This window comes from Galendromus occidentalis, unplaced genomic scaffold, assembly GCF_000255335.2.
Source record: "Galendromus occidentalis unplaced genomic scaffold, Mocc_1.1 scf7180000076867, whole genome shotgun sequence".
Taxonomy (NCBI): Eukaryota; Metazoa; Arthropoda; class Arachnida; order Mesostigmata; family Phytoseiidae; genus Galendromus; species Galendromus occidentalis.
Genome location: NW_003804856.1, coordinates 9,440 through 34,625, shown reverse-complemented (window position 1 = coordinate 34,625; position 25,186 = coordinate 9,440). Strand labels below are relative to the sequence as shown.

Below are 25,186 nucleotides of genomic sequence, written 5' to 3'. Positions count from 1 at the left end.
ATGGAGCCTGCCGGGTCGAGCAGAGTCAGCGATGCTATGGAAGCGGTATGCGAAACGAGGAGCGTCGCTCTGAAGGAATATCTCCTCGAACAGGGTACGCGTTTTCCCTCCGCGAGATCTCGAGGCGGTCGAAAGAACATTCTGAAGAAACGATATCGACCAAAGAGTCACGATTATCGGTTCCATGGTTGACATTACAGCGCGATTGGCAGCGCGGAAGCATCCGGTGCTGGAACCGCAAATGTCATGGTATGTGCGGAGACAGCACCTCAGGTCGAAAATAACGGCTCTGATAGAATCTGTTGTCGAGTCCGTCAGCATTGGCCGTTTACCGTCGCTGGAGATAACTTTCGACTCTTGGGATTCGGTGAACGTCGAAGTAAGGCTCGTACAGCTCGCAAGGAATCCCTCCCTTCAATCCTCGATGGAAGCGATCGACCTCCGGGAAATCGCCCCCCATTCGAATACGCGGTCGTGACATCCATCGTTCTTTCCAGACTGGAGTCCTCCGATCGAAAGACAGCTTTTCGAGATGCAGTGACCTAGGGACCGTGAATAAAGTGGAGCGTTTCGCCCGTTTGATGGTAGTGCTAAAGATCGTTTACAGCTTACTCACACGCAACGAAATATCCACGGTAAATTCACGACTCTTCATGGCTTCTCTACAGCGGAGGGACTTTTGGAGTTATTCGTCAGAGTTCCCTCGCAACCGATATCGTCCGTAGGTGCGACAGATTTTTTACGATAACGTGAAGCTCTTCGAGAATCAAATGAACGTCAGCCTGGTCCTCCACGACATCGCGAAGCTCCTCGATTGCTCCCGCAGGGATTTGAACGTCGTATCAACCGCCAAGGTGGATATCTCTCGATTCCGATGCCATTGCATTAGCTAGGATTCTTTCTTCGAGCCGAACTACCCCCAGGGACTCGTGTGCGGGAATCTGCGCTGGAAACTCGAGGATTGCAAAGAATGGATTGATTGCCGCTCGGTTCCAGTTCTGATACCAAACGACTTCAGAGCAGTTGAACAGGTCGCGTGAAACCCATTACTGAACGAATGATCAACGAGAAGATCTTCGCTCTGAGATAAGATATGGTGGAATTGCAGGTGGAGACGAGCGCGAATGTGGTTCTGATAGTGGAGAAAGATGCCATTTTTCAGAAACTCCTCGATCAAGACGCTTTGACGTTCTTCCGCAACCTAAATATCGATCTTCTCCTGGTCACGGGCAAGGGTAAGTGCTCCGAAAGGACTTCTGAATCTCAAACTCTCGAAGACCTCATATTTTCCATCCTGCTCTTTTCCGCGAAACGTCCCTCGGAGATCCTGAGACGGAATTCTATCGAAGGTGTCCCCGATCTGAATACCCGGCAACTGATCCACATACTTGCCCATCTCGCCATTCCGCTTGCGAAGTGAGTCAGCTCACGGGCAGCCTCTGTTTGGAGGTACCAGGAGTTCCCAATTGCTGCGCAATCGCCGTTCCGATCGAAAATTCGCTTCCCTGTCCTTTCAGATTCTTTGTTTTGACCGATGCGGATGCTTACGGAATAGAAATCGCAGGCATATACAGCTTCGGTAGTCTCGTGCAAGCTTATGCGGAGAACTATGGTGTCCCCCAAATCAGGTGGATCGGACTCCTGCCGTCCGAAATCGAATCGTACGAATTCTGATAATTATTGACTTGGCTCGAGCTGATATGTCATGCCGAGAGTCATCCTCTTCGATTTTCAGTTTCAACATGCGCCCGGAGTCGCGAATCGTTTCCTCGACGATGCATCAAAAGCGTTTGCAAAACTTATTGGTGCGACCATGGATGAAGCTCCGCCGACAGTGGTATCAAGAGGTTTGTTGCTGATCGAGGCCTCCTTCAAGTCTCCTCCCGATATTTCGAGAAACCGTGCTGAAGAGTAACACTCGGATCTTCTCGCATTCAGGTACTGAAACTATTATCTCTACGATGTAAGGCAGAGATCCAAGCATTGGATCAATTCGGTCACTCATTCCTACTGAGAACCTACCTAAGTGATAAACTCCGAGGGAAGGAGGGAGCCGAACTTTGATTCGGGTTGTTCGCTCCATCATCTCCAAGGACAGCACCTACAGCTATCTGAACCATAAGTGCACGAATGTCTTGTTTTAACGCGGATCCCATGGGCTTTTCATCTTTTTCGACTTTTGCGGCTGAGACCGGGCCGACGTCGCTGCGTTCATAACCAAAGAATATTGTTGATTGTGGGTGACGGGTAAGCCAGCGATGGTGAGGGTTGCCCGGAGTGATAGCCCCGAATAGGCGGACTCTTATATCAATGAATTTAAAACCGTAGCAATATGGTTGGGAAAATATAAATTATTCGGTTCTTTTGTCGAACGAATACCTGCCGCGATCCATACGTAAACTCACACTACATGGTATGTCTTATGCAGTCGTACTCAAGGTGATTTCCAACGAAGCCCAGAGTCCCATCGACGATCCTACGGGGCTCCATACTCAGATTTCTGTGGGCCTCGGAGGTTCCAGAACTCGATCGAGGTTTCCATAGTTCTTGCTCCAGATGTTCCTATTGTTGTTCCACCGGAAGGAAAATGCAGGAATTCAGAAGGAAGTTTGGTCTTTTTTTCCTGCTGGTCCGAATAAGTCTCGTTCACTACAAAGGAACCATGATACGCATCTCGAAAACCACGACGGAACCTCTCTCGAAAAGAGCAGCTCAGGACGCGTGGTCGTTTCGGAAGTCCTTAATTTATTGTCATCGATTGCATTTTCCTATCAATGCGGAGGAGCTCCTCATTTCCATAAGGGCTCGAGATCTCCGCTATGAGGTTCTGGATCTCCAAGATTCCACAGAACCTGACAGCCTCAGACATTCTCCAGGCACTCAGAGCACATCGAAAGCTTTCTCGTGAAGCATAATCGTCTATCCACGAGTCTCTCACAACATTCCACATCCTGATCGGAGACAGCATACCAGCGTACAGTCTGAGAGCTTTCGCGCATTTGAGTGATGAGACGACCACGACATGTCAGAACTCTGACTCGTTGGCGACTGCGACATCACTGAAGCTCGGCGGATTTCTGAAGTGTCTGAGTGAACCGCGTGGCGATTGCTACAGAAGTATCCAGGAATCGCTCGACGCAATTCGTGAGACATGTCTCCGTTCGGTCGTCGAGTCTGGTCGACGGCTTATCCATGCATTTGTCCCAACACATGTCAGTTAGCGAATGGATCTGAAATTTCAATATTGGCAATTCAGTCGGACCCTGATCAAATCTCAGTGCGAGGGAGCTTATATAGAAATCGAACCGGACAATCTCCTGAGAGCGCACGTGTTGAAACCGCGCGGCTCACCGGTCATGGTGGGGCTGACTGAGCCCAGAACTCTCCACGCGACTCACCCTCGCTTGCAATTGTGCTTTCTGTTGCTCGACGCGCAATCTCTCCTCGAGTTCTCTGTCACCACCCTCCTGAAGATCACCGACGGGCATTTCGGGAAAATCAGAAACTCGAATGTGTAGCAAATCTGAAGCTGAATTTTTCTAAGGGAGGTCGTCGTCGGCTCTCCGGGTCTGATGATAACAGCGGTCACCGTGTTTACGACAAGAGGAAAAAGTACCACACAAGTGAGGAATTCCCGAGAAGAGTACCACGCGGCGCGCCGCTTCAGGGGATCTGCCTGCTGCCTCCTCCAAAAGTGGGAAAAAATGTTCTTCCTAGTCGTAAATCTTCAAGATCGAGCGGAATCGTGAGTTCCAGTTCTTCGCGGACCCGAAAGAGATACGTGAGAGCATCGAAAGCGAGCGGCACTCGTGGCGCCCCTGCCGCCATGTTGTTTTCGATTATAACGAAATTGGTGGCCGCTGAGGAGCTTGTTGTTTGTCTGCTGCTGCTAACCACCGACATAACCGACGGGTAGCGTTTTGATTGCGCCCTTAGACTCGCTGGCTAGCGAAGTGAGATTCACCGGGATAAGAACCTCCTGTCAGGATTTCGGATCCCGACGACTCTCGGTATGGCCGTATCGGTCAGCGGTCCCGCTGTCGAGGGCGTTCAAGCCCCAGTGAAGAAGCAGCGAATCCGCCAGATCGTTCTCAACCTGGAAAACTGCATCCTCACAGAAGACAAGCTCAATAATACACCTTCGATGCAGGATGGCCTCGATCGGGAGGTCGAGACCGACTTGCGTTTTATCGGCTGCGAATTCATCCAAACTGCTGGTATTTTATTGAAGCTACCCCAAGTTGCGATGGCTACGGGACAGGTTCTGTACCAGCGATTCTACTACAGCAAGAGCTTTGTTGGGCACAATTTCGAGGTGAGTAAGCTGATTCCTCTTCACGTGCTTGACGTTTCGAGCTGTGTGTGACTTGATCGTTTTCGATACGTTCGGCTGCCTTCGCCCGAATTCAGGCAGTGCGGCAACCTTCCTCCCGTTTATTGCGGGATGTCCCCGAAACAGGAAGCCGTTTCCGAATCGAGCTGTCGATTTAGAGATTTTCGGGTAATCGAGCCTTGCTCCCGGCTCTTATCGAACCGTTTCACGCCGCTCTCCGATTTCGTTTCTGGGGTGTCCTCGACAAAAACAGACGTCGATCACTCCGTGTGAATTTAGTCATCGTGATTCACCAGCCAATTGAGGAACGACAGCGGGTGGGGAAACAGCTGGATAAATTCCTTGAGCGATGGCATTGAGACGGGAAAAGACACCCGCCCTCACACTACTGGGGACTACGCTGTATCTTGACCTCATATTACGTTACAGATCGTGGCGATGGCCTGCGTGGTCTTGGCTTCGAAAATAGAAGAAGCTCCAAGACGTGTACGTGACGTGCTCAACGTGTTTCATCACATGGAGCAACTGAGACGGAAGAAAACTCCTGAACCTCTTATACTGGACCAGCATTACATGACATTGAAGAATCAGGTCATTAAAGCAGAGAGACGAGTACTCAAAGAGCTCGGATTCTGCGTTCATGTGAAACACCCGCACAAAGTGAGTTCTCCGAGGACGCCGTGTATGAGGTTCATAAGATACTGCTCATCATCATAATCGGAAGCGATTCCGAGCTCCGGATGAACTGTATTTCATGGCAGACGTAACATTATTCCACAGATGATCGTTACCTTACTCCAAACAATTCTCCTGTCGGAGAACAATGACCGTCTTGTACAAATAGCTTGGTAAGTATCCCGATTCTACTCGAATTATGAGCTGGTTTTGCCCCGGGTGTGCAGACGACGACGTCGCCTATCTCTCTGATCGGAAATGTTCCGAGCTTTGAGTCGAGGATTTCTCTGAGGTCGAAGAGCGAAAAACTCGCATGATAGAGCGACCATGTGGAACCAGATTCTCCTTGGACGTTCAGAGAATGACCTTTAATCTCTTCCCAGCAAAGGATTGCGCGGAGATTCGGCCGCTCCATAGTCTGCTGGAAACTAATCATCTGAGGTCCGTCTTAGTGGTGGTGCCTTCGGAATGGAGCTGGTTTGGACGTCGAGGTTGGGCTCGTGGGCAGTTGGTGAATGGCCTTCGACGCAGGCGATATCAGCCAGCTGCCACAGCCCTTCAGAGTCCTTTGAAACCGCCGAGGAGAACGAGCTGTGGCTCGAAGACTCGCCACGCCAATCGGTTCGAGTAAGTTGATAACCGGATCTGCACTAGGTCTCTCGCCAGCCACCAACGAAGTCCCCCGTCGACCCATCCATCGACTATCACTCCCATCAACGCAACGTCGTCGGAGCAACAGCCACAGAACATTCCCGAACCGCGGACAGCTCACTCACGCAACAACCGCGACCAAAGTCGTGGGATTACCATACGAGATCTCGACGACTCGAATCGTGTGATTCGCAGCTTATCTGTCGATGCTAGGCAATGAGCTCTATGTGACCAGTAAGCTCGCCCGGCTCATCCATAGCGAAATGACAAAGTAGAGTTCCTTCATCTGAATCGTCGCCATTGTCTGAGATAGGATGTCGCGCGACCGGATTCTCCTTCATCGAAGTTTGTCTCTTTCTAGCTCCAAAACCTCTGCCCCGAAATATTTTAGTGGTACTCCGCCGATACAATCGTTCGGAAGCACGGCGAGTGATTGTACGAACAGTCACTTTCAATGCCTTCCGGCTCATTCGTTGCGACCACCGCGGGATCAGATGATTCTTCATTCTTCGATACAGTACGATTCTTGAACCATTGTCCAGGGGTTTCCCCGCGGAATCAAGTGCCGTTCGTCTAGCCCGCGGAAATATTTGAGGCAAACATTCACCGAATGGCGCCATTTTCATCCATGGAGGTGGAAGTAAAGTGTCGTCCGAAAACATCCCCCTAGGAATTAGGTGCCTCGACAGAGATGACCGCTCCTCGAATATCCCCGAAGTCTGTCTTCATGAGTTCCAATCGAATTGAATTTGCACCAAATTCGACTTCGTAGTTTAGTTTCAGAAAAATTACGAAAGTTCTCATTGATTGATAGACTGCTCGATGGATGATGTACTGAAGACTTTAACGCTGTGTCAACGTCCCCCCTTGCTGGTTCGTGTGCCAGGTCATTCTATGCCATTTGATATGCGGGAGGGCTGGTGCGTGGAATGACTCCTAGATATCTAGTCTCCACATGGCATGCCTCAGATCCGTAATGATTAGGATCGCTCGGGGAAATTTCTGATAGGAAGAGATGAGGATCGATTGGGAAGGAGTACTTCGTTGGTGGTAGGCGGAAGCTCGGAGGCAGGATTCACTGTAAGTTGGCGTGGCGGTAAGTTCTTCGGACCGCGCATTCGCTCCCTCGAAACAGAGTGATGCACAGGCCATTTTTTCGAGCCATTGAATATTCTATGATGTAATATGCTTAGTATAATATACTAATTATACTGAGTGTATTATTGAAGCTAGGCCAGATAGACGATTTTTCTCGATGCAGCGATCAAAGCGAGAGAGAGGCCGTCGTCGTCGAATCGGCTCTGAGCGAAGACGAGCAACTGTCATCGGCAGAAGAAACGTAAGGCAAACCAAATTTTTCTTCTTCCCATTGCAGGAACTACATGAACGATAGTCTGCGATCTGATGTCTTCGTTCGGCACCCTCCGGAAACGATAGCATGCGCGTGCATTTCTCTCGCAGCGAGGATGCTGCAGATACCGCTGCCTACGAATCCGAATTGGTATGAAGTCTTCCGGATCAGCGAAGGCGAGATCGAAGACGTGGCCTTCCGGATATTCTCCCTCTACGCGAGACCAGAGGTGAGCACAGTTTTTAGGACGAAGTTTTTCGCTTCTCCCGAGATTCGTCGCATGGGGCAGGGGTTCGGGCGTCTATTGATGGCTCGCGAGTACGAAACATCCATTTGCAGGTCGACGTGGACCGTGTTGACAAAATCGTCAAGGACCTACGCGCAAAACAGCAAGAGGAAAAGAGAGTGAGTACCGGGTGGTGTCTCGGGTACGGGGAATCCCCATGAGTTAGCGCATAATGAGGAGGTGCCGACGCTCTTAAGCTCATTTCGCCTCGATTCATTTCAGCTGAAGGCTCTCGGGACGCTCGCGAAGACCGTGACCATCGCCGACGAGAAGGTCGCCGAAACCACGGTCGTCCCGTTGAACAAGATTCTCGATTCGAACACGACAGCTCTTTACGGACCGGTCAAGAAAGTCTCAGGAGTGGAAACCAAGGGGGAGAGGGACCGCTACAAAGATGAGGATCGACACCGAGATAAGGACCGATCTAGAGACCGAACGGGAGAGAAATCGAGAGAAAGGGAGAAATCCAGGGACCAGGGACGGGACAGATCGAGAGAGAGAGCCCGAGAAAGATCCCAAGACAGATCCAAAGACTACCGACGACGTAGCTCGAGTAGCGAAGACCGATCGTCCCGCAAGAAACGCAAGAGGAGATCTCGAGACCGATCCAGAAGCGTGAGTTTGGACCGCCGACGCAAACACCGTCACCGCAGATCGCGTAGCCGCCCCCGAAACACTTCCCGCGTTTATTGATAACGAATTTGTTGACTGCCCTGACGAATAAATGTACATACAAAGGAAGCGATGAAGCGCATGAGAGAATAAAATATGTAAGTAATGAGTAACGGCGTAAGAATCAAATTCCTACCAACGGCTCAAGCGAGGAGGAGGGGGGGGGGAAGTGAGGAATTGAAGATGCCAAGAGTTCGGGTGGAAAATTCACGTTCTTCTCTTTGAATCTCAAGAGGTTGGGGTCGAGCGGCGCCGCGGAACCGAGTGCTGGTTAGTGTCAGAACAGGAGCTGAGGCGGAGAATTATGCTGCGCCACATGTCATGGCCGCCTGCCGCTTCGGCGCCGTCAGCCGTGCGGCGGAATCGGCCAGAATCCGGTGCCACCGAGGACGCGAAAAATAATTTATTCTCGTCGACTCGCCCCCTCTCTATGGTGGGGTCGCACAACTTTCTCTTTGAGATATATATTTCCATCAACTGATATGCTATGACTATCGGGCGATCTTCCAGTGTCCGCAGACTTCAGGATGGGGTAAGAGACACAAGTCGTGCCAGACTGAGGTCTCGGCACACATCTTTCGGGTATTTTTCCGCTTTGTTCATGACGTCTTTCCGTGCGCCGAGTTTCAGCAGCAGCTCAACCATCGGACGGTGCCCCTGCGGAAAGAAGACTCCGGGTAGCTGCAGTGCATTTCACGAATTTACTACTTTTTTCCATCGATCAAAGGCAGAACAACGTTCAGGCCGTTCGGGGAATTCCTTTCCCAGGCCCCAGCCTAAGACTGGCCAGGAATAAAGCCCTATCGAATATCAGGATTCGTTTGGGGCGGACACATATCGATTTGCACCTCACCTCTTCGCATGCGAGATGCAAAGCTGAGTCGCCTTCCTTGTCCCTCGAGTGTATGTTGCAACGAGCGGTCGTGGCGAGATATTCCACGATTTTCATATTTCCTGCGAACGCTCCGATTTTTAGAGGAATCCATGATTAAGATTCGGGCGACTCGTGGAAGAAAATCTGAGATGGATTCGAAGTGCAGACTGCTCACCTTTAGTGATCGCGCGGCTTAGAGGCGTTGCGCCGAAGTTGTCTGCTACATTCACGTCCGCTCCGTTTTCATAAAGTTTCTTGACAATATCCAAGTGATTCTTGCTTGAAGCGTAATGTATGGGAGCTTGTCCGGTGGAATTCTTATGATTCAGATTGGCTCCTAGGGATTTAATGCATGAAAATGAATCATTGTGGTAAAGCCTCAAAGCCTGCGCTTCATCCCCGAATATCCATCCTCAGGCGTGCGAACCTTTAGCAATCAGAAAATGGACAGCTTCTTCAAGACCGACTGAGCAAGCGATCATCAAGGGAGTCCAGCCGTCTCGATCTGGGTCGTCCAGAGAGCTCCCTGGGAGAGAAAGCCATTTTTGAACCATCCGGAGCTGAATGCGAATTCTTTTGGGGGTCATCGATGAGTAGATCAAGCTCATATATCGTACCATGTTCGACGAGAATATTGAAAATTTCGAGTCGTTTCCCTGATACGGCCCAATGTATCGCTGTGCGACCGACGAGATCCTTATCGTGGACAGCGTTCCGATCTTCCTGGAGGCGGCGCATGACTTCGCCCCGGTTTCCCTGTGAACGGAGGAACATATACCGATTACGACAGTCAAGTACCAGCTTTGAGAAGCTAAATCCGTCAAGGGGAGACAGGCAGCCGTTCATCCGGCAAACTCCTGTGAAGTTAGGAGTGGGATATCTCTCCGAAGAGGCAACACCGAGTGACACTTCACAACAGCTGCGGCTCCTGGCTGAGGGAGAAGCAGGCTCCCCGGGAGACGAGGGCTCACGATCAGAAGAATATGTACTTCGATATCCATGATCGCTGGGAAATGGGAGATCTCATGCTGAAAGTGAAGTTTCACTCACCTCCCACGCCTTCCTACAAAACTCGTTCTCGCTCATGATTCACCGTGTCCTCGCCCTGGTTCGTGAATTTTCCCTCGAGGTCAAAATCGAACTGTTCGAGCGACACTGAATCTGGACTGTCTCACATGCGGAGCGATCAGATTCTGAAAATCACCGGCGGGCTTGTCATCTTACAGAAAGTCCGCGAGGAGAAGCTTCGCTTCCGTCATAGAACCTTTAGGCTCATCGAGATCTATTGACCAAGAGTTCACGGAAGTTCATTCATCGATACTTCGCTACGCTACGGCTCTTGATCGTCACAGTTGGTCGTGACAGTTGATAGAAGCATCACCATTCGATTTCCCATTCGTTGGTGATAGATTCGTAATCATGCAGAAATGCAGACTTCCCGCCCTCGTCTCGACCCACTGGATATCGAAGTCCAGGAGTCTGACGGCGCATGGGCTGCGGGCCGTATATGCGGCTGCAAACTTTCCTATCTGCGGAAGGAGGGGATCTCCGTGCCGATAAACAATCGATTGGATAAGACACTTTCACATCGCTTTCATAGTTCAGAATAGTCGCCGGCGGACGTGCATTTGCCGATCCGCGCTGCGCGGAAGTGCACCACTGAACGCAAGCAGAAAGAAGCCGCATTCTTGAACGCTGGAATTGTCTACCCCAGAAGAGTCTACTCTCAATGGGAATAGCTTCACTGAAAGCTTCCGTCTCTAGAAATAGCTGATCCCCGCGATACCCCCTTATGGCGAGCTGATAGAGCGCGCGTCGAACACGTACCGGAGCCCAGGGTAGAACCGCTTTTCCAAGATAGATCTCGAGCTCAGCTTACGGATCTCTTTCTGCTCGGCAGGTCCCTTGGTCCGAATAGACGCCGCGCCGGCCGCCAATCGCGATCCCTGCGGCGGCTATATGACGGACTCCGCCCTCTCGGAGCTTGAAGAGATTCGGTATCGCTCCCTCCGTTTGTAACGAGACTCATAAGCTCGGTCCGGGTTATGTGGCAGCCCAGGTGTTCACTCCAAAATCCCCGGGGAGATTCCCGCTTACAAGACTTTTTTTTACTAACAGATTTCTGTGCCTAACTCGGCTCATGAGGTTCCAAGTTCGAGGTTCAGGAGGGGTACAACAATTCTCTTCCATGGCCAAGTCGAGCGATCCGGGTGAAAATATCAAAATTCATACTCCTAAGAACGCCTTCTCCCCCACTGCTCCAAAAAATGAAGAATTTCAGAATCTTGATACTCGAGTTCCCAATCAGTTAGCGTCTTGGGTCTACCTAGAAGTTCGTCCTCCCTCCATGGGAGGACGAACTTCCCAGAACTCAAACTTATTTGATTCCCTCTTGGTTTGATCCGGGAGCTCCGGCAGACTCCGTGGAACTTCTCTTGGAATCGCGAAGTCCAGAATTGCCCCCTTGATTCGCCCATGCAGTGCTTGCCAAGCCAGGCCCGTAAACGTCTGCGAACCTTGAAGTCCGACCGAGGATTTGAGCTGAACTTCGATCGATGGCTTCCGGGAATAGCCGCGCTTCCGTGCGAGAATATCGTCATCGCCTCCAAGACAACTCCGGAAAGAGTATCTCTAAAAAATGAGATCTTCTACACGGATACCGAATCCATGTCTTTCACGACCCATAACTTGTAGGTTGTAGATGTCCTTTTGAACATGGAGTGCCACCGATCAGAAAAGGATATCGCGACAGCCAATAGGTCAGCGCAATCACTGCCGTTCGTTTCCGGATTAGTCGAACATATGTGGTCGGAATCTCCCCGCAATATGCTCGAGTATCCGGCATGATCAGAATGGCCTCAGGAAACAAGCTGGGATCTAGCCGTGGTGACATCTTCACAAGCCTGATCAAGGGGATTCATATCCGAGGCGAGTTGACATGCCCATTCAGGTTTCCCGACCCATGCTCGTGAACCCTGACATGGATAACCTGGTCTCGGCTGCTGTCCGGAAATCGAGCCCCCGCATCGATAAGGACCATGTGCAATACCAGCACCACAGGATATCCGCGGAAGGCGGAGAAGGCGCTCCCGTATACCAGAAGGATGCGGCTTGAGCCGCGCGAGTCGCGGGAACGAAGTAGCGGGAGTAGAGCCGAGCGGAGAGGCTTCACGATCGTCTGCTCCGTAGGTAAACATCGGTAGAGAAGTTCGGGATTTCAAGTAGTGGAACGAGCGCTTGCTCAGATCGACAGAATGTTTAATTTAAAGCAAGCAGGAAGGTAATCCGGCGCAGAGGACCCGAAGCGGCGACGGCCGACCGAGTGCTACCACGGTGAGTTTTGTCGGACAGTGCTGTCGCGCGCTTACTGGATGGTGGTCAGAGCGATCAGGTGCTCCGGGAGCTCCGAAAACCTGAACACCGACGGCGGCAACGTTCCCTCCTGTCGACGAAAGGGATTGTGGGTACTTGGTTTGCGTCGATCCTCGCGCGAAATTCCTAATCGCGCCCCCAGAGTTCGTTGAGATGAAGATCGAATCCGAAGTCCGAAGTGAATTCAGTCTCTCCCAGGAGTGCTCCCGAAGATGGAAGCGCAGGCATGGTTTCTTATTTTCTGGAAGCGCGCCAACAGACGCCCCCTTAGCTGAGATCCGGCTGCAAGAACCGCTATATAATTTCGAGAGGACACACCGCTATCTTGAACACTGGCGAAATCTAGAATACCGATACTTTCAGACAGATCATCGAATTCTATTGAACTTTGGGCTGTAATTTCCGCGATCTCTGAATAACTCCCACGTTCATATGGAGCGGTATTCCCGGGCCAATTCTTTCGCGTGCTGTTTGTGACGAATCATGACTTGGTTCACCGGGATGTCGGATTTTAGGGAGAGAGTCTCCGGCTCGAGATCGAGAGTACACCTTGCCTATCGAGCTTTTGAATAAATGGATCGAAACTTGACAGCAGCGAAATTCTGAATTCGATCTCTCGGAGTTAGCCACTCTCAGCTAGCCGTCGGAGCGCACCATGAACAGATCCTGACCCGTAGACACGTTTCGATGCACACAGACGTTGAACGCTTGTTGTTGTGTTGGACGCTTGTGAACCTGCTCCGTGTAATCATTTGCATTCGAGCGCAAACACTGATGGATTTCAATTGCTCCAGTAGCTGAATAATGGACTCGTGAGCACTTCAAAAACGGGAAATTTACATTCATGCTGACCAGAACGCTCCGGAACAGAACGCTGGCACGCGAACTAAATGGAGAGCGCCGACCGTCATGCCGTCGATTTCGAGCTTTTTCGCTGTCACAAGGGTTTATCTCGCTCCCTATCCTTTTCTCAGGTCGTCCGGCCATGGCTGCTGAGGAGAACTTACTCATGCTATCTAGAAAGGTTTGTTCTGAATCGACTATTGCAGAATGAATCATTATCAGCCACGCGCGGCTTCAGCAATATCTGTGATCGCGAGTCATATTAAGAATGTATTGATGAACGCGAGTTCCTCTGATTTAGGTGATGCCGAGACGCAGCAGTACCTACAAAATGGTTCTCTTCGCCCTTTTCTTCTCGATGCTATTAGCGACTTTGATCTTCAGTCGTTTCCTACAAAGATCCCAAAGTGAGTTTCGATTCGACTTTTTTTTATCCGAGATAACGGATACTTCGGTTTAAGCCCGCTCTGATGATGATCAAGAGTCTGGAACTGCTCAGCGTGGATATGCTGATTGCTGATCTGCACGTGGCGACAATTTTCTCATCATTCGATTCCCTAAGTAGACGGACCGTCTCGGCCTTCGAAACCGTTAGTGATATCTTACCGGATCGACACACCAGCATGCAAGATTCCAGAATTCTCACCCTTCGACTTCAGCGTTGTCAACTTATACGAGAGGTCAGTTCTTCATTCTTCGATGTGAATCCAACAGAATCTCCGCCGATGTCTTTTCGGCAGCGGATCGAAAAATCGTTCGCCTTCCCACGAACAGTCGTTTGAATTTTCTGCTAATTTCAGGCAGGAAGAGCCATCTTGCGCCGAAGCTCCTTCTTTTCTCAAATGGACATCGTATAACATTCTGAATATAGACGAGAAAATCGTGTCCCGCCATTACGCAGGAATCGACCCTTCTGTGATCAAATGTTTTTTCCGGGAAATTTACCGCGATGAGACCTCGGAGCAGCCTGACAAAAAAGTGAGCTCCTGGGAGGGATTCTCACCCCTGCCCCCATAAATAGAGACCGATATCGAGCTGAATGGTTCCCTCCTCTCAGGTGTTTTTCAGACCACGGCAAGAACTCGTCTTAGGGGAAGAGATTACCTCGGAATTTATACTCGTGGATTGTCTCTACAAATCCTGGACCGTCCTGGAGCAGTACATGCTTGGTGAGTTCTGAAGGTCCACGAACAAGTTGAACTGATCACGTGAACTCCAAAGAGAGTTCATCTCGGGCTCCGAGTGCCTTCAATGTTCAGCTGAAGCTACTCGATTTCACGATCGAATGCGGCTCCAGGCTGTAATGCGTCTTGGGTCCGTAGACGGCACTATCCGAACCCCTGGGTTGATGGAACTCTCGCTTACAGTTCCAGTGATGAAGGAAAATGTCGAACGCAGAGCTCAAACAATTCTCGACAAGACCGCGGCAGTCGACCGGACCAATGTGCTGGTCCTCGGCGTCGATTCGGTTTCCTACCTCAACGCTTACCGACATCTTCGCAACAGTTTGGCATACGTTCGGACCGAACTGCAAGCGGTCGAGCTTCGAGGTTACGTCAAAGTCGGGGACAATTCTTTCCCGAATCAGAATCCGCTCATCGATGGAATGAACGAGACCGAGGCTATGGGATATAGCGACAGAGGGTAAGTTCTGCGTGCCGGCCCATGGTCCAGCAACGACTTCACAGCTTCCAGAGGATTTCCATCTCTAAGGAGGATCCGTTGCAGCTTTTTCGACCGGATCGTCGATCGGATGATCTGGAGCGAATTCATGGACGTTGGGTATCGTTCGCTGTTCCTCGAGGAGAGTCCGTCTTTTGGGTTGTACCATTACCATCTGAAAGGTTTCAAAAGAACACCGGCCGACTACTACACGTACCCACTACTGAAGTCCTTGGAGAAGTCTCCCTTGCGGTTTGTCACAGGTGGGTAGGGGATGGCGCGGATCTGAAAGAGAGATCATCGCACCGCCCTCGTCCATGGAATCGATACCGAGACCGAATGATTGAGGGAAGGTCCCGCGCTTGCGATGGGATGGACCGTGAGGACGAGGCTCTTCGAAAAAACGATACGGAGGGAGAGCGAGGCAATCTGACATCTCTCGTCGCTGTATTTCAGGAGGATTCGTACCCTGTCATGCGGGATCCACCACGACGGAAATGTATCTTGATTACATAAATCGCTTCGCCGTGATGTTGTCATCGCGCCAATCGAATTTTTTCGCCTACGTCTGGCTCTCAGATATCCCCCATGATAAGGTCAGTCATATGGCGCGACTGTATTAAATGAAAAAAAACGACTGATGCGAAAGCTCCCCCTCTCGTCCCAATCCCCACTCTGTCCCTAATGTCTTTTCTTTCGTTTTCAGATGAACGCCGTCGGGAATATGGACAGCATCCTCACCCGTCACATAAAGACCCTCGCTCGGGATGGGGTCCTCAACAACACCGCTCTAGTATTCCTGAGCGACCACGGAATCCGTTTCGACACGATTCGCACGACGACGATTGGTAATTTCGGGACCTCTTAGCTCTTTCACTTTTCGGTGCTCTAGCCGGCGAATCACAGTTTAATAATACGGTCACTCATACCGGGATATCGAATCCGATATTGCAGGAAAGTACGAGGATCGAATGCCATTCGCGTTCGTGGCCATGCCTCGCCGTTTCTGTGAATCTCATCCCAAGGAATGTGGGCGTCTAGAGAGCAACGCTCTCCGTCTGACCACTCACTATGATGTACACGCAGCTCTGAGAGACCTCATCCAGATAGAAGGTCCAGTGCCTGGACGCAGGGCGATCAAAACCAATCGGGGCGTGAGCCTCTTCTCGGAAATCCCCTTCAACAGAACTTGTTCAGACGCGTCCATAGACCCGATGTGGTGTACATGCGCGGTCGATACTGCAGCCGGGAGTAAAACCGGAGAGCTGCCGGCCGTCAGTGGCCTAGCGCATCGACTTGCGATCGCGCTCGAGAAGCGCTTGAACTCGATCGTCGACAAGCGCCTCTGTCACACACACGCTCTCTCGAAGGTCTTAGAAGTTCAACGCGTCCAAGGTCCGAACGAGCCCGCGGACCAGTATTTTTGGGTAACAGCATCTTTTTCGCCCGGTAATTCAATTTTCGAGGCAACGGTGGTCCTTTTCAAGAATGGATCCATCTCGGCTGGAAAAAGCATTTCGCGTTGCAACATGTACTGGGGCACCGCGTGGTGTGTGGCCGATCATTGGATGGAGAAATTCTGCCACTGCAAAAGTTGGTACACCTCGTTCTATTTCCTTCTGATGGGCGGGTGAAACCGATGCCAAACAGACGCGATCGACTCCCAGTGGCCGATTGCCGCACGTTCTCGGGAATTATTACCTTGTGATGGCCGACCCGAAGTCCAAGTGTGCCACAAATCTAATTGGGAGCCCGAGCTCCAGACCAGGGATCGACAGTCTCGGTGCGCCCTTTTTCTTGCCCGAGCCCGGCAGAGTTAGGGTGAGGGCTCCTAGAGAGGCGTATGTCGTCGTCCGTAATTACCCTATTTCCCCTTCGCTGAAGCGTCTTCAAGGCGGTCGAACCCCCAGATACTGAATAATTTTTGGTACTTATCCGTTTGGTCTTCTGGCATTGTCTTCCGTTCAAATGGAGTCATTTGGATTGAAGTGGTCTTCAGAATTGCAGCTGCCGCTGGCTCAGTAGGTTTAGTTTCCGGTGTGATATTGTCGTCCAGAAGACTTTTTGCCATGGTTTTGAGCGCTACGATTGACGACCGTGATTCATGTGCAGGATCTGTGAATCCAAGAAGATCTTCCTCTCTTCGAATATCTCGTACTGCTCTCTCCCCTCGAGGGCTATGGCCAGGCCGCTCGACGAGCGATTCTATTGCGTTGCCAAACTGTAGGAAGTTCCCTGACCTTTGAGTCCCCTCTCGAGAATGCGAAGTCGAACAATCAGAGTTCTTTCCTAGCTCGTAGGACTCTAGTCCTTTCGAGAGGTTCTTGTCTTATGAATCTTGTTCCTCGACAAGCCTTGTAAATATATCCGCCATGAAAGTGTTGGCTCACTGTTATGTTTCGCGCACAGCTGGAAAAGTGATAGATGTTTACGACGTTTCGGAATCCATCCCGTTGATGGATTGTCTGAAGTTTGAGATTCCCCGACCATGCCGGTGTTGGTCGCATGAAGCTCGCTCCGACCCTCCCAAACGATAGCGGTTGGTCGATACTTACCCATATTAGACTTAATGTTGTATTTCAATGGACCTCTGCGAACGATAGGATGATGCCATGACCACGCAGAGCCGATTCATATGATCGGAATAAAGCGAAATGCCCCCTCCTCAGCTGAACCGATGTTTTATCGCTTCGTATGACAGATCCCCCCCATAACGCACAGATCCTACGCGATCCGCTTCTACAATATTTGCCTTCTGGTCGGTAAGGGGTTCTTTCCGGATCTGACTTTCGATTGGATGTTGAGGGAAAGTACTATCTGCTGTACTTCTGCGGTTCCTGTTCAATAGAGCGCGGCCTTGATAAGAGCACGAGTCCAACTTGAGCGTGGGAGCGATATTGAGCGCGCCGTCGACTTGAGCGTCAGGACGACTGTGAGCTGTGACCGTGTGCTGCGAGCACGACTATGTACACGTGATGGCGTTCGACCGGCGGACACTTATTTGCAAGTCTAGCAGATGTGTTCGTTTCCCTCATTTCTTTACAAATATCGCGAGCCTTTTCTCCGGAATTCGACATTCTCCCGCAAGAGGGCCTCCAGTGTTCCAGTCACCGCTAGATGTAGTCCATGACCGAAGCACAGTTGATGATAAAAGGATTCCGGCGTGGCGCCCTGATCGCCTCGATTCGACGTCCGAGGAGTTTTATTTATAAGGTCCCTGAAGAGGTCGGTAAGGATCCGAAATCATTGGCCTGCCTGAAGAAGCTGAGATCCTCTATCATATCACGAACCAACGATATCAAATGAATATAGCGAATGACCGAAATGGATTTATGATGCTCCTGGGCAGAGCTGTGCGCCGCGACCCGAGATCGCCGGCGATCGCCGCCGCCGAGCTCTGGACTCCGCCGCCGCCGCCGAGCTCTGAGCACGGCGTCCTGCGGCGGAACGGCGCGCCGTCATGATCCCCATGGTAAATCGTCAAGAGCCCTTTTGAAAGATTTCGGAAGACTTTCGGAGTGAATCGAGGGAATACAGAAGCAAGTGTTCATCAAAGTCAAAGAAAGAGAAACTGGGCCAAGCTCGATGCGCTCGCTCGATGATAATAGAATCGAATCGTAGACGACACCTTATATCATCCGAGAATCGAGACGATTCATAAGTTTTTCTGTCGACTCCTCGCCGCACATCAAGAGACGAAATAGGAATGACCAGCCTGCCGTCTTGTCTTTTCATACACGATAATCGAGAGTTCTTGCAAAATAAGTGACTTAAGAACGAATGAACCTAACTTGAGCTCGCACTTCGATTCCTACTTTCGCCATCCCGAAGCTTACTCCCTCTTTGGTGCCCTAGCTCACTCCTTGGGACCTAATTTCCCCATGGAGCTCGCTTCGGGTGAGAGAGAACCGCGGCGCGCCGTGAGTATCAACTCCGCTGAAAAGCCGCGGCGCCCGCCGCCGCCGCCTCTTTTTCGCCTGTCGCCGCCGCCGCGAAAAATCAGATGGCGCACGGTACTGCTCCTGGGTGACCAACCCTCACTCGTCATCACTGTGAGGGTCATGACATCATGCGGATCGATGCCGAAGGCGTTCAAAGATAGGAAAGCGCGTGCATGATGTCGGCTGTTGTGCTTGACTCTGAAGGAGCCACGATTCCGAAGGAATGAGTTTTTATGTTGGAATCGAACTCGAGAAGTGGATCGCAACTCGTGACCCCAAGTTCAGGAGGAACTCCCGTCAGGAGTAAGGGCGGAGATCGCTCCGGTCGTTTCCAGAACTATGATCTCCCCTCTGACTGAGCGGGCTCTCGACTTTCGAGCCGCGTTCCCTCACGCCTCATACATCGAGATGCCGCACGGCCGTTCGTGACTGCTTAACCTGGCTAGAGGAGCATTCCCGCCACTATGAAATCCGGGAATACGAAGGTGTGCGGCTCCCCACTCCCCAGACGCGATCACGCACGCAATCGTTGCGCCTTGCACCGCAGCGATCATCTCGCCGATCCCAGGATCCGACCCGCCCCCGAGCAGATGATGGCGGCGCCGCATTTCGAGTTCATTTTCCGATTGGTTGAAGCTCAGATGAATTTCGCAGCACTAATCCTCTTGTTGACAGATGTTGTTTTTCCAGGTGTTTCATGCAGTTGACATGATTTTCACACTTCGAAAGCTATGAGTCGGCAGAAGGGGCCTCCTGTGATGTTCAAGATATGCATTTCGCCTGAGTTCTCGCGAGCTCCAGATGACGGGGCCTCCTGAGACGTAAAATACAATTCTAAATTTCGATCTTGGCTCGTACGCGGGAATCTTGGAGTTATTGATCCATCTCCTGAACATATACGGCTCTGCGAGGGAGTTTTCTGCACACATTATCTCAGCTAGAAACTGAGTCGAAGGCATGAGCGTGAGGTAGATCGGGACGAAAGCTACCGCACTCGTCGGCATGGTCAAGTTACGCGTCGGCATTACTTCGTCTCCTATGCCATGCTCGGACAACCGATCTAGGAGGCAATTTTCCGATGGATGGTTATTCGGTATTTTCGAGCGATCGAATTCAGTGAGACTGCGCGGAGAGGCCAGCAGCGCGCCCAAGTTAGGCAAGAATTCATTCGGGGAGATGCGATTCGGGGAGACGCGATTCGGGGGAGTGCGATTCTGGGGGATGCGATTCGGGGACTCGGGAGTGTACCCGGAGAAGGTTCAGCGAAGACGTTAGTTCGTCAGCTAACACGAAAACTTCGTCGAATATTGGGACAAGATGAAGCTCGGAAGTTCACCGGCACCACACTTGACCGCCTCCGTCAATTAAGTCATCGCCTCTCCATGGAGAATCTCATATCATATATCGGGTGACCCTCCAGGGGGGCAACGAGCTGGAGCGATATATCTCAGCAAAGCTAAAGATCTCCCGGCGCTAATGACGTGTCGGTTTCTCACACCGGACCGGAGCAGATCATCACCATCATCGGTGTCTGTTTACATGTCTGCGACGGTGGGCTCTCCAACAACCTACTACTACTGTTACTACACTTCAAGACATCTCACGGCTGAGCGAACCTATCCTCCTCATACCCTTGCGTACCTTCGCGTCCCTCGGTATGCATGCTCCGAGTATAGCGTGCCCGCTCACCACAGGTACGCCGTACCCTCCCTCTTGCGGGTACGCGCATATTGATGTCTAGTCTCCGTCGTTACGGGATGCGTTTTCGTCCTCCGAACGCCAGCGCAAGCTTGACCGACGGACGGCGTTCCACAACAGCTGTAGTCTCCGTGGTGGCTGCTGCTGCTGCTGGTGAGGAAGTGCTGTCGCCGCTACGGCCGACGACGAAGAGGAATCGAAAAGAGAAGGAGCTCGATGATGTTTGAGAACAGAGGAAGGAGACGTTCGAGCAGATGTTGCTTCGAGAGTCGATGTAGCTGGTGAGATGGGAAATTGTGTTTCACCGGAGACGGATGAGTCGTCCTTCGCGGTGTGGAACGTCGATGATGGTGGAAACCGGGTGCAGCCGGGGAGGATATCACTCACGGAAACACATCTCGTGTTCGTTCAGAAGGGCGGTGAGCCGATTCGGTGGCCGCTCAGTGGACTCCGACGGTACGGTTTCGATGCAGAACTCTTCTCGTTCGAGTCGGGTCGCCGCTGTCCGACCGGGAGCGGTGTCTACGCTTTCAAGTGTCCACGGGCTGAGCGTCTCTTTAATCTGCTCCAAGAACGGATACAGGCACAAGCCCCGATCCGGCCCAACTCATTGATCGATTCGCCGCCCACTCCCCAGGAAATGAGGACCACAGCTGACTACCTCGAACCCATTTCCTTGGGAGCCCAAGTGGTGTCCACAGTAAATTTTGTCAACAATGTTTCGCCTGCCGGTGCCCTCGCTTCTGGGCCACTTTATCAAAACGTTCCCGTACAGAATCCACAACAACAACAACAACAGCAACAACATCAACAGGTGCAACAGCAACAACAGCTCCAGCCGCCCCTACAACAACAGTGTCAGCAAACCCAGCAACAGCAGCCGCAAATACAGCCGGCGTCGATAGCCAATGCGGTGACGACAATGTCCAATAGCACCAAACGCATCGTCGCCTCGTTGGACTCTTTGAATGCGCCCGGCGTCAATTACGTCGTACTCGATCTCGACCAGCCCAGTGAGCCGCCCACGCCAACGTCTCCGACCTCTCCGACTCCGACGGCTGTGAGCGTCCCTCTACAGTCCCCTTCTCCTCCTGCCCAACTAGGTTATGCTCAAATCGACTTCGACAAGACCATGGCCTTACAGCAGATAGCGAGCCGATCGAGAACATCGGACTCGTGATCCCCACCAATGGGAGCCGGAGCTTGTGCAGTGACTAAACTTGTCGATCGACTCCGAGGAGTACGCAGTCGTCTTCCCGCCGTGCCCGTAGGGCCTCAGTCATGAACCGAAAGGACGACCATAATATCTCCAACAGTGATGATGAGCTGATAAGATACGAGCACTGCGCACGGAATATGGTGACAGACGACCGCAGCGATGACTAGTGCTGCGTATCGTACCGCTTTGATAGCCGCCTCGATGTAGCGACTGACGCCGCGACGCTGCTCCCCGGGACCCCACTTCTTAGCGTCTGACCCAAATTGTTTAGGAACGCTCACGTGCCTCTCGGCCGGCCCGCTTGCCAGTATGTGTGCCTGTAGAATCGCCTGCATGATCGTACGTGCTGAGTGCGGGAGCTCTCAAGGGAGCGTGGGAATGTCTGTTTATTTTTGCTACGTCTTTAAAAAAATTACCAGCGCAACAACCGGAAGACTGATAAGAGCTGTGGGAGATCATTGACGGGTGCTGTACACGTCAGCAATTATACGAGCTCTGCCGAGTCGAGCTCGAATAGAACGCTGTTGCGCCTGAGAAGCGTTGATCAGCTTTTGAAAAGTTCTCCGTGGGGGAAGATCTAGTCGACGCCAGAGCTTCCCTGAGATGATCGCGGCTCTGTCGCTTAACTTGTTACTACCAGTGTTCCTCATCGGTGAGCGGAGATCCTTTCGGCTTGCCGAGAAAGATTGAACTACTCATTTACGTCGGTTTGTCGAGGGCCGACAAGGAAGAGATGCGATTTTTGTTATCCTCCCCGACTCGTTCGAAACGAAATCAGGTGATGATCGCCGTCGTTTCCGAAAGTCACCGATCGATCGAGCATTATCGATTGCGGACCCCGGGTCTGCAGAAACAGTCCATACTAGGTAAACTGGGATTTGTTGCCACTTTGTGGGTGAACCGCTGTTATTCCTGAGTCGAGAGGCTTTAAATTGATATTGTGTCTTGCATTAGAAATACAGCCCTCGTCATTGAGGTCGTGAATGAAGCCTTGCGAGAGAGCTACGTGGGTCAACGCCGCGAGCCCCCTCCCTCGCTCACAGCCTCAGTTCGCGCGGAAGAGATGAGATTCATATATTCTGAAATTTTAGAGTCGTCGTATCTCGGGCCTGGTCCCTTGTATGCCTCCTAAGCTTGCCATTCAGGTCAATCAATCTCTGTCAGCCAGCCATACATGGGATGCGCGCTGGTCTGTACTGTGATGCGTATTGGGGGGAAAATGAAGAATATTTCTCCTAGAATGCGTGACCTCCGGTGAAAAACCGGGGCAATGCTAGAAGGTAGATGAACAGCTTCACGAATCAAAAACGGCCAAAGATTTTCATATGCCAAGTGCCTCTCAAACGTGTCGGAATGTCTGAATATCGCTGGACGGATGTTGCAATGAGACAACACAAGGAGAAAGGACGTCGGAGCAGTTTATATATACATATATACATAAATAAAACAAACTGATATATATATATATATATATATGAATATACAGAAACCTACGAATCTGTGAATTCTATCGAGTTTAGATCGACCGTCAGAAAGCTTAATCGGCATTCTCAGACGTGACTTTTCCGGGCAATCAAGTCTGGGAAAACTTCGGTGGGAAACGGGGGAGGAGGGAGGGGACTCCTCCAAGGAAAAAGTGAATCAGGAGATTGATGCCCGAGAGTGTTCGCGTCGCAAAGAGTCTCGCCATCATCGAGTCCCGTATGACATAACTCCTTTCCGGCCCTGTTAATCCACTCTCTCACAGGCCCTGGACTGACGGAAAGTCTCCAACCGAATATCCTAGGAGCCGATGAACCTGCGGGAGTAGGTCATGCGTCGTGCCTCCGAGTTTCTAGCCCTTAAATCCGAGAGAAATTCTCCATATAGGGAAATGGTTCAGAATCATCGAGGAACCAAGTTTTCACAAGAGAATCGCAGTTCGCGGTATGATCATTCTTTTGCCCTCCTCCCTGGATTCCGACCTGAGATGGAGGTCACCACTCTGAAGAGAATTCTCTAGAGATCGTACATCTCCGCATCAACACTATCCCCGACCTCGGGATTCTCCAAAGGTTTCGCACTGACAAAAGCGTCGAATCCGGGGGAGATCGGCTCGCAGCTCCAGATTAATCTCTTCATCCCGGGTCCTCCGCCTCAAGGAGAAGCGAGAATTGACCACGACTCGAGCCGAGACTCCGTGTTCTCGGCGGTGCGATGGCCAGGTCGACCCGAGAATTCATGGGCAACGTAACTTTCAAATCTCCCGCCACGGTAAAACTCAGCGTGACCGATGTTCCGCGAGCATTTCGGTTTCGTTTCTCGCGATGGAGAGAATGTGTTGTTGTTATATGTCGGCAGCCGTCGTCGCGTCGTCCGCCGTCGCTCCATGAGAGCAACTGGACAACACGACTTACATCACTGCTCTCCGAAATGGTGTAGCTGGTGCGCACAATACCGGAAGCTTTGCTCTCCAATTCGACGTGCACTTCTTTCGAACCGATCTCAGCTCAATACACAACGATTCTGGATAGAGGTCGCCAGTTGCCAGTCGCCAGAAGATTCTCCCCATTTAACTTGTCGGGGGCGAACTTGCGTCCGAGAAGGGGAAGGATCTCTTTTCAGTATTCGGACGCGGGATCATTCTGTCGGCTCAAGGCCTGACGTCCATATGAAGCGAGCTTAGTTCTCGACTGCCGTTGAGAAATGTTCAAGACAGCTACCCTCCGTCTCAAAAGAGACTACCTCCGACTTCTACAGGATCCTATTCCGTATGTGATAACGCACCCCCTCAATGAAAATATCCTTGAATGGTGAGTTCAGTTGTCTACATGATCCCGCGTTCCCCGCGCGATGGAGTTCGGTTCGGAGCTCCGCAATGGACTCTAAAGCACCGGAATCAGAATTCCCATAAGCTCCTGCTGATGGCAAAAAAGTATTTGAATAGCCTTCGCCCCGATCAGCGGAGCTGATGAGCAACAATAATCATCAACCTGCTTAACTAGGCTCTGGGACGTTTCTTCATGGAGATGTCCGAACGATGCCATATTCTCACACACTTCCGTTCGTGTTTTTGCGTCCCTTTTCTCGGATATATTAACGGTTTCTCGAACCTGCTGGGAGCACTTGTGTTTTCCGAGGTCATTCGGATGCAGATCAGATGCTTGCCCATGTCAAGAGCTGCCCATCCTTCCAGCGGAGCTAGCGATCAGCAACTTGACGATTATAGCCCTTGAGTTTCCGTGTAATGTTTTTTGACATTGTTGCTTTCTACCCCCCAGGCATTACGTGGTATTCGGCGCGCCAGACACCCCATATGAAGGTTTGTTCCACGATCACGATAGCCCTTCCATAAATCTGCCCTAGACGTCAGGAAGAACTGTGAGCCGTCGGGGCCCAGCAGAAAGAGCAAAGGCTCCCGTTGAACCCAAGGCTTCGTTGACTGACGGTGGTCTCTTATTCCAGACGGCTTCTATCACGGGAAGCTCATATTCCCTCAAGAGTTCCCCTTTAAACCACCCTCCATTTTCATGCTGACGCCGAACGGCAGGTAAGCAGGGGGATACGTCATAGCGGTCCGATTTCTGGTTCACAAAGTGTCTTGAAGAGACTGTGATCTCATCCCATCTA

The 25,186-nt window shown here is 51.3% G+C and overlaps 7 protein-coding genes across 7 annotated transcripts in view; 5 read left to right on the top strand and 2 right to left on the bottom strand.

Moving 5' to 3' along the window:
* mei-W68 (meiotic W68) lies at positions 1-2,064 on the top strand. The gene is made up of 9 exons (XM_029110587.1): positions 1-94; positions 201-379; positions 498-635; positions 726-854; positions 1,109-1,235; positions 1,350-1,416; positions 1,518-1,628; positions 1,736-1,847; positions 1,939-2,064. The coding sequence occupies exons 1-9, from the start codon at positions 1-3 to the stop codon at positions 2,062-2,064; spliced, it is 1,083 nt and encodes a 360-aa protein (XP_028966420.1).
* Positions 2,065-2,734: 670 nt separating this feature from the next.
* On the bottom strand, positions 2,735-3,598 carry Tim8 (translocase of inner membrane 8). The gene is made up of 2 exons (XM_003740211.2): positions 3,399-3,598; positions 2,735-3,230 (listed from the first exon to the last, which is right to left on the bottom strand). Exons 1-2 carry the CDS (start codon positions 3,486-3,488, stop codon positions 3,057-3,059), a joined length of 264 nt encoding a protein of 87 aa, XP_003740259.1. The 5' UTR covers positions 3,489-3,598; the 3' UTR covers positions 2,735-3,056.
* A 249-nt stretch (positions 3,599-3,847) lies between these two features.
* On the top strand, positions 3,848-8,077 carry LOC100905664 (cyclin-L1). The gene is made up of 6 exons (XM_003740209.2): positions 3,848-4,315; positions 4,763-4,993; positions 5,114-5,181; positions 7,035-7,239; positions 7,350-7,415; positions 7,519-8,077. The coding sequence occupies exons 1-6, from the start codon at positions 4,013-4,015 to the stop codon at positions 7,987-7,989; spliced, it is 1,344 nt and encodes a 447-aa protein (XP_003740257.1). The 5' UTR covers positions 3,848-4,012; the 3' UTR covers positions 7,990-8,077.
* A 199-nt stretch (positions 8,078-8,276) lies between these two features.
* Positions 8,277-10,037, bottom strand: LOC100905812 (26S proteasome non-ATPase regulatory subunit 10). Its single transcript, XM_003740210.2, has 6 exons — positions 9,893-10,037; positions 9,460-9,598; positions 9,270-9,368; positions 9,018-9,179; positions 8,822-8,922; positions 8,277-8,625 (listed from the first exon to the last, which is right to left on the bottom strand). Exons 1-6 carry the CDS (start codon positions 9,926-9,928, stop codon positions 8,491-8,493), a joined length of 672 nt encoding a protein of 223 aa, XP_003740258.1. The 5' UTR covers positions 9,929-10,037; the 3' UTR covers positions 8,277-8,490.
* Positions 10,038-13,642: 3,605 nt separating this feature from the next.
* On the top strand, positions 13,643-16,665 carry LOC100906835 (uncharacterized; the record flags this gene model as incomplete). Its single annotated transcript, XM_029110586.1, has 8 exons — positions 13,643-13,737; positions 13,858-14,035; positions 14,115-14,226; positions 14,425-14,701; positions 14,786-14,982; positions 15,176-15,315; positions 15,426-15,567; positions 15,674-16,665. Coding segments are annotated over 8 exons (1,821 nt in total), but the record flags the coding sequence as incomplete, so codon positions are not given.
* A 3,697-nt stretch (positions 16,666-20,362) lies between these two features.
* On the top strand, positions 20,363-22,089 carry LOC100906688 (fibroblast growth factor receptor substrate 3-like). The gene is made up of 2 exons (XM_029110584.1): positions 20,363-21,127; positions 21,230-22,089. Exons 1-2 carry the CDS (start codon positions 20,645-20,647, stop codon positions 21,536-21,538), a joined length of 792 nt encoding a protein of 263 aa, XP_028966417.1. The 5' UTR covers positions 20,363-20,644; the 3' UTR covers positions 21,539-22,089.
* Positions 22,090-23,902: 1,813 nt separating this feature from the next.
* Positions 23,903-25,186, top strand: part of LOC100906544 (ubiquitin-conjugating enzyme E2 J2) — a 3,103-nt gene continuing 1,819 nt past the window's right edge. Inside the window, 3 exon segments of the mRNA XM_029110585.1 lie at positions 23,903-24,369; positions 24,838-24,878; positions 25,022-25,176. Coding sequence (XP_028966418.1) covers positions 24,263-24,369; positions 24,838-24,878; positions 25,022-25,176 — 303 coding nt within the window. The 5' untranslated portion in view covers positions 23,903-24,262.

Coding starts and splice junctions, on each gene's coding strand:
- mei-W68 (XM_029110587.1), top strand. CDS start 1: ATGGAGCCTGCCGGGTCGAGCAGAGTCAGCGATGCTATGGAAGCGGTA. Junction 380..497: donor GGGATTCGGTGAACGTCGAA/GTAAGGCTCGTA, acceptor CGTTCTTTCCAG/ACTGGAGTCCTCCGATCGAA. Junction 855..1,108: donor ACGTCGTATCAACCGCCAAG/GTGGATATCTCT, acceptor GTGGAATTGCAG/GTGGAGACGAGCGCGAATGT.
- Tim8 (XM_003740211.2), bottom strand. CDS start 3,488: ATGCCCGTCGGTGATCTTCAGGAGGGTGGTGACAGAGAACTCGAGGAG. Junction 3,231..3,398: donor AAGCACAATTGCAAGCGAGG/GTGAGTCGCGTG, acceptor TTGAAATTTCAG/ATCCATTCGCTAACTGACAT.
- LOC100905664 (XM_003740209.2), top strand. CDS start 4,013: ATGGCCGTATCGGTCAGCGGTCCCGCTGTCGAGGGCGTTCAAGCCCCA. Junction 5,182..7,034: donor CGTCTTGTACAAATAGCTTG/GTAAGTATCCCG, acceptor TTCCCATTGCAG/GAACTACATGAACGATAGTC. Junction 7,240..7,349: donor CCCTCTACGCGAGACCAGAG/GTGAGCACAGTT, acceptor ATCCATTTGCAG/GTCGACGTGGACCGTGTTGA.
- LOC100905812 (XM_003740210.2), bottom strand. CDS start 9,928: ATGAGCGAGAACGAGTTTTGTAGGAAGGCGTGGGAG. Junction 8,923..9,017: donor AAGCCGCGCGATCACTAAAG/GTGAGCAGTCTG, acceptor GAGCGTTCGCAG/GAAATATGAAAATCGTGGAA. Junction 8,626..8,821: donor TGCATCTCGCATGCGAAGAG/GTGAGGTGCAAA, acceptor TTCTTTCCGCAG/GGGCACCGTCCGATGGTTGA.
- LOC100906688 (XM_029110584.1), top strand. CDS start 20,645: ATGGGAAATTGTGTTTCACCGGAGACGGATGAGTCGTCCTTCGCGGTG. Junction 21,128..21,229: donor CACTTTATCAAAACGTTCCC/GTACAGAATCCA, acceptor CAGCAAACCCAG/CAACAGCAGCCGCAAATACA.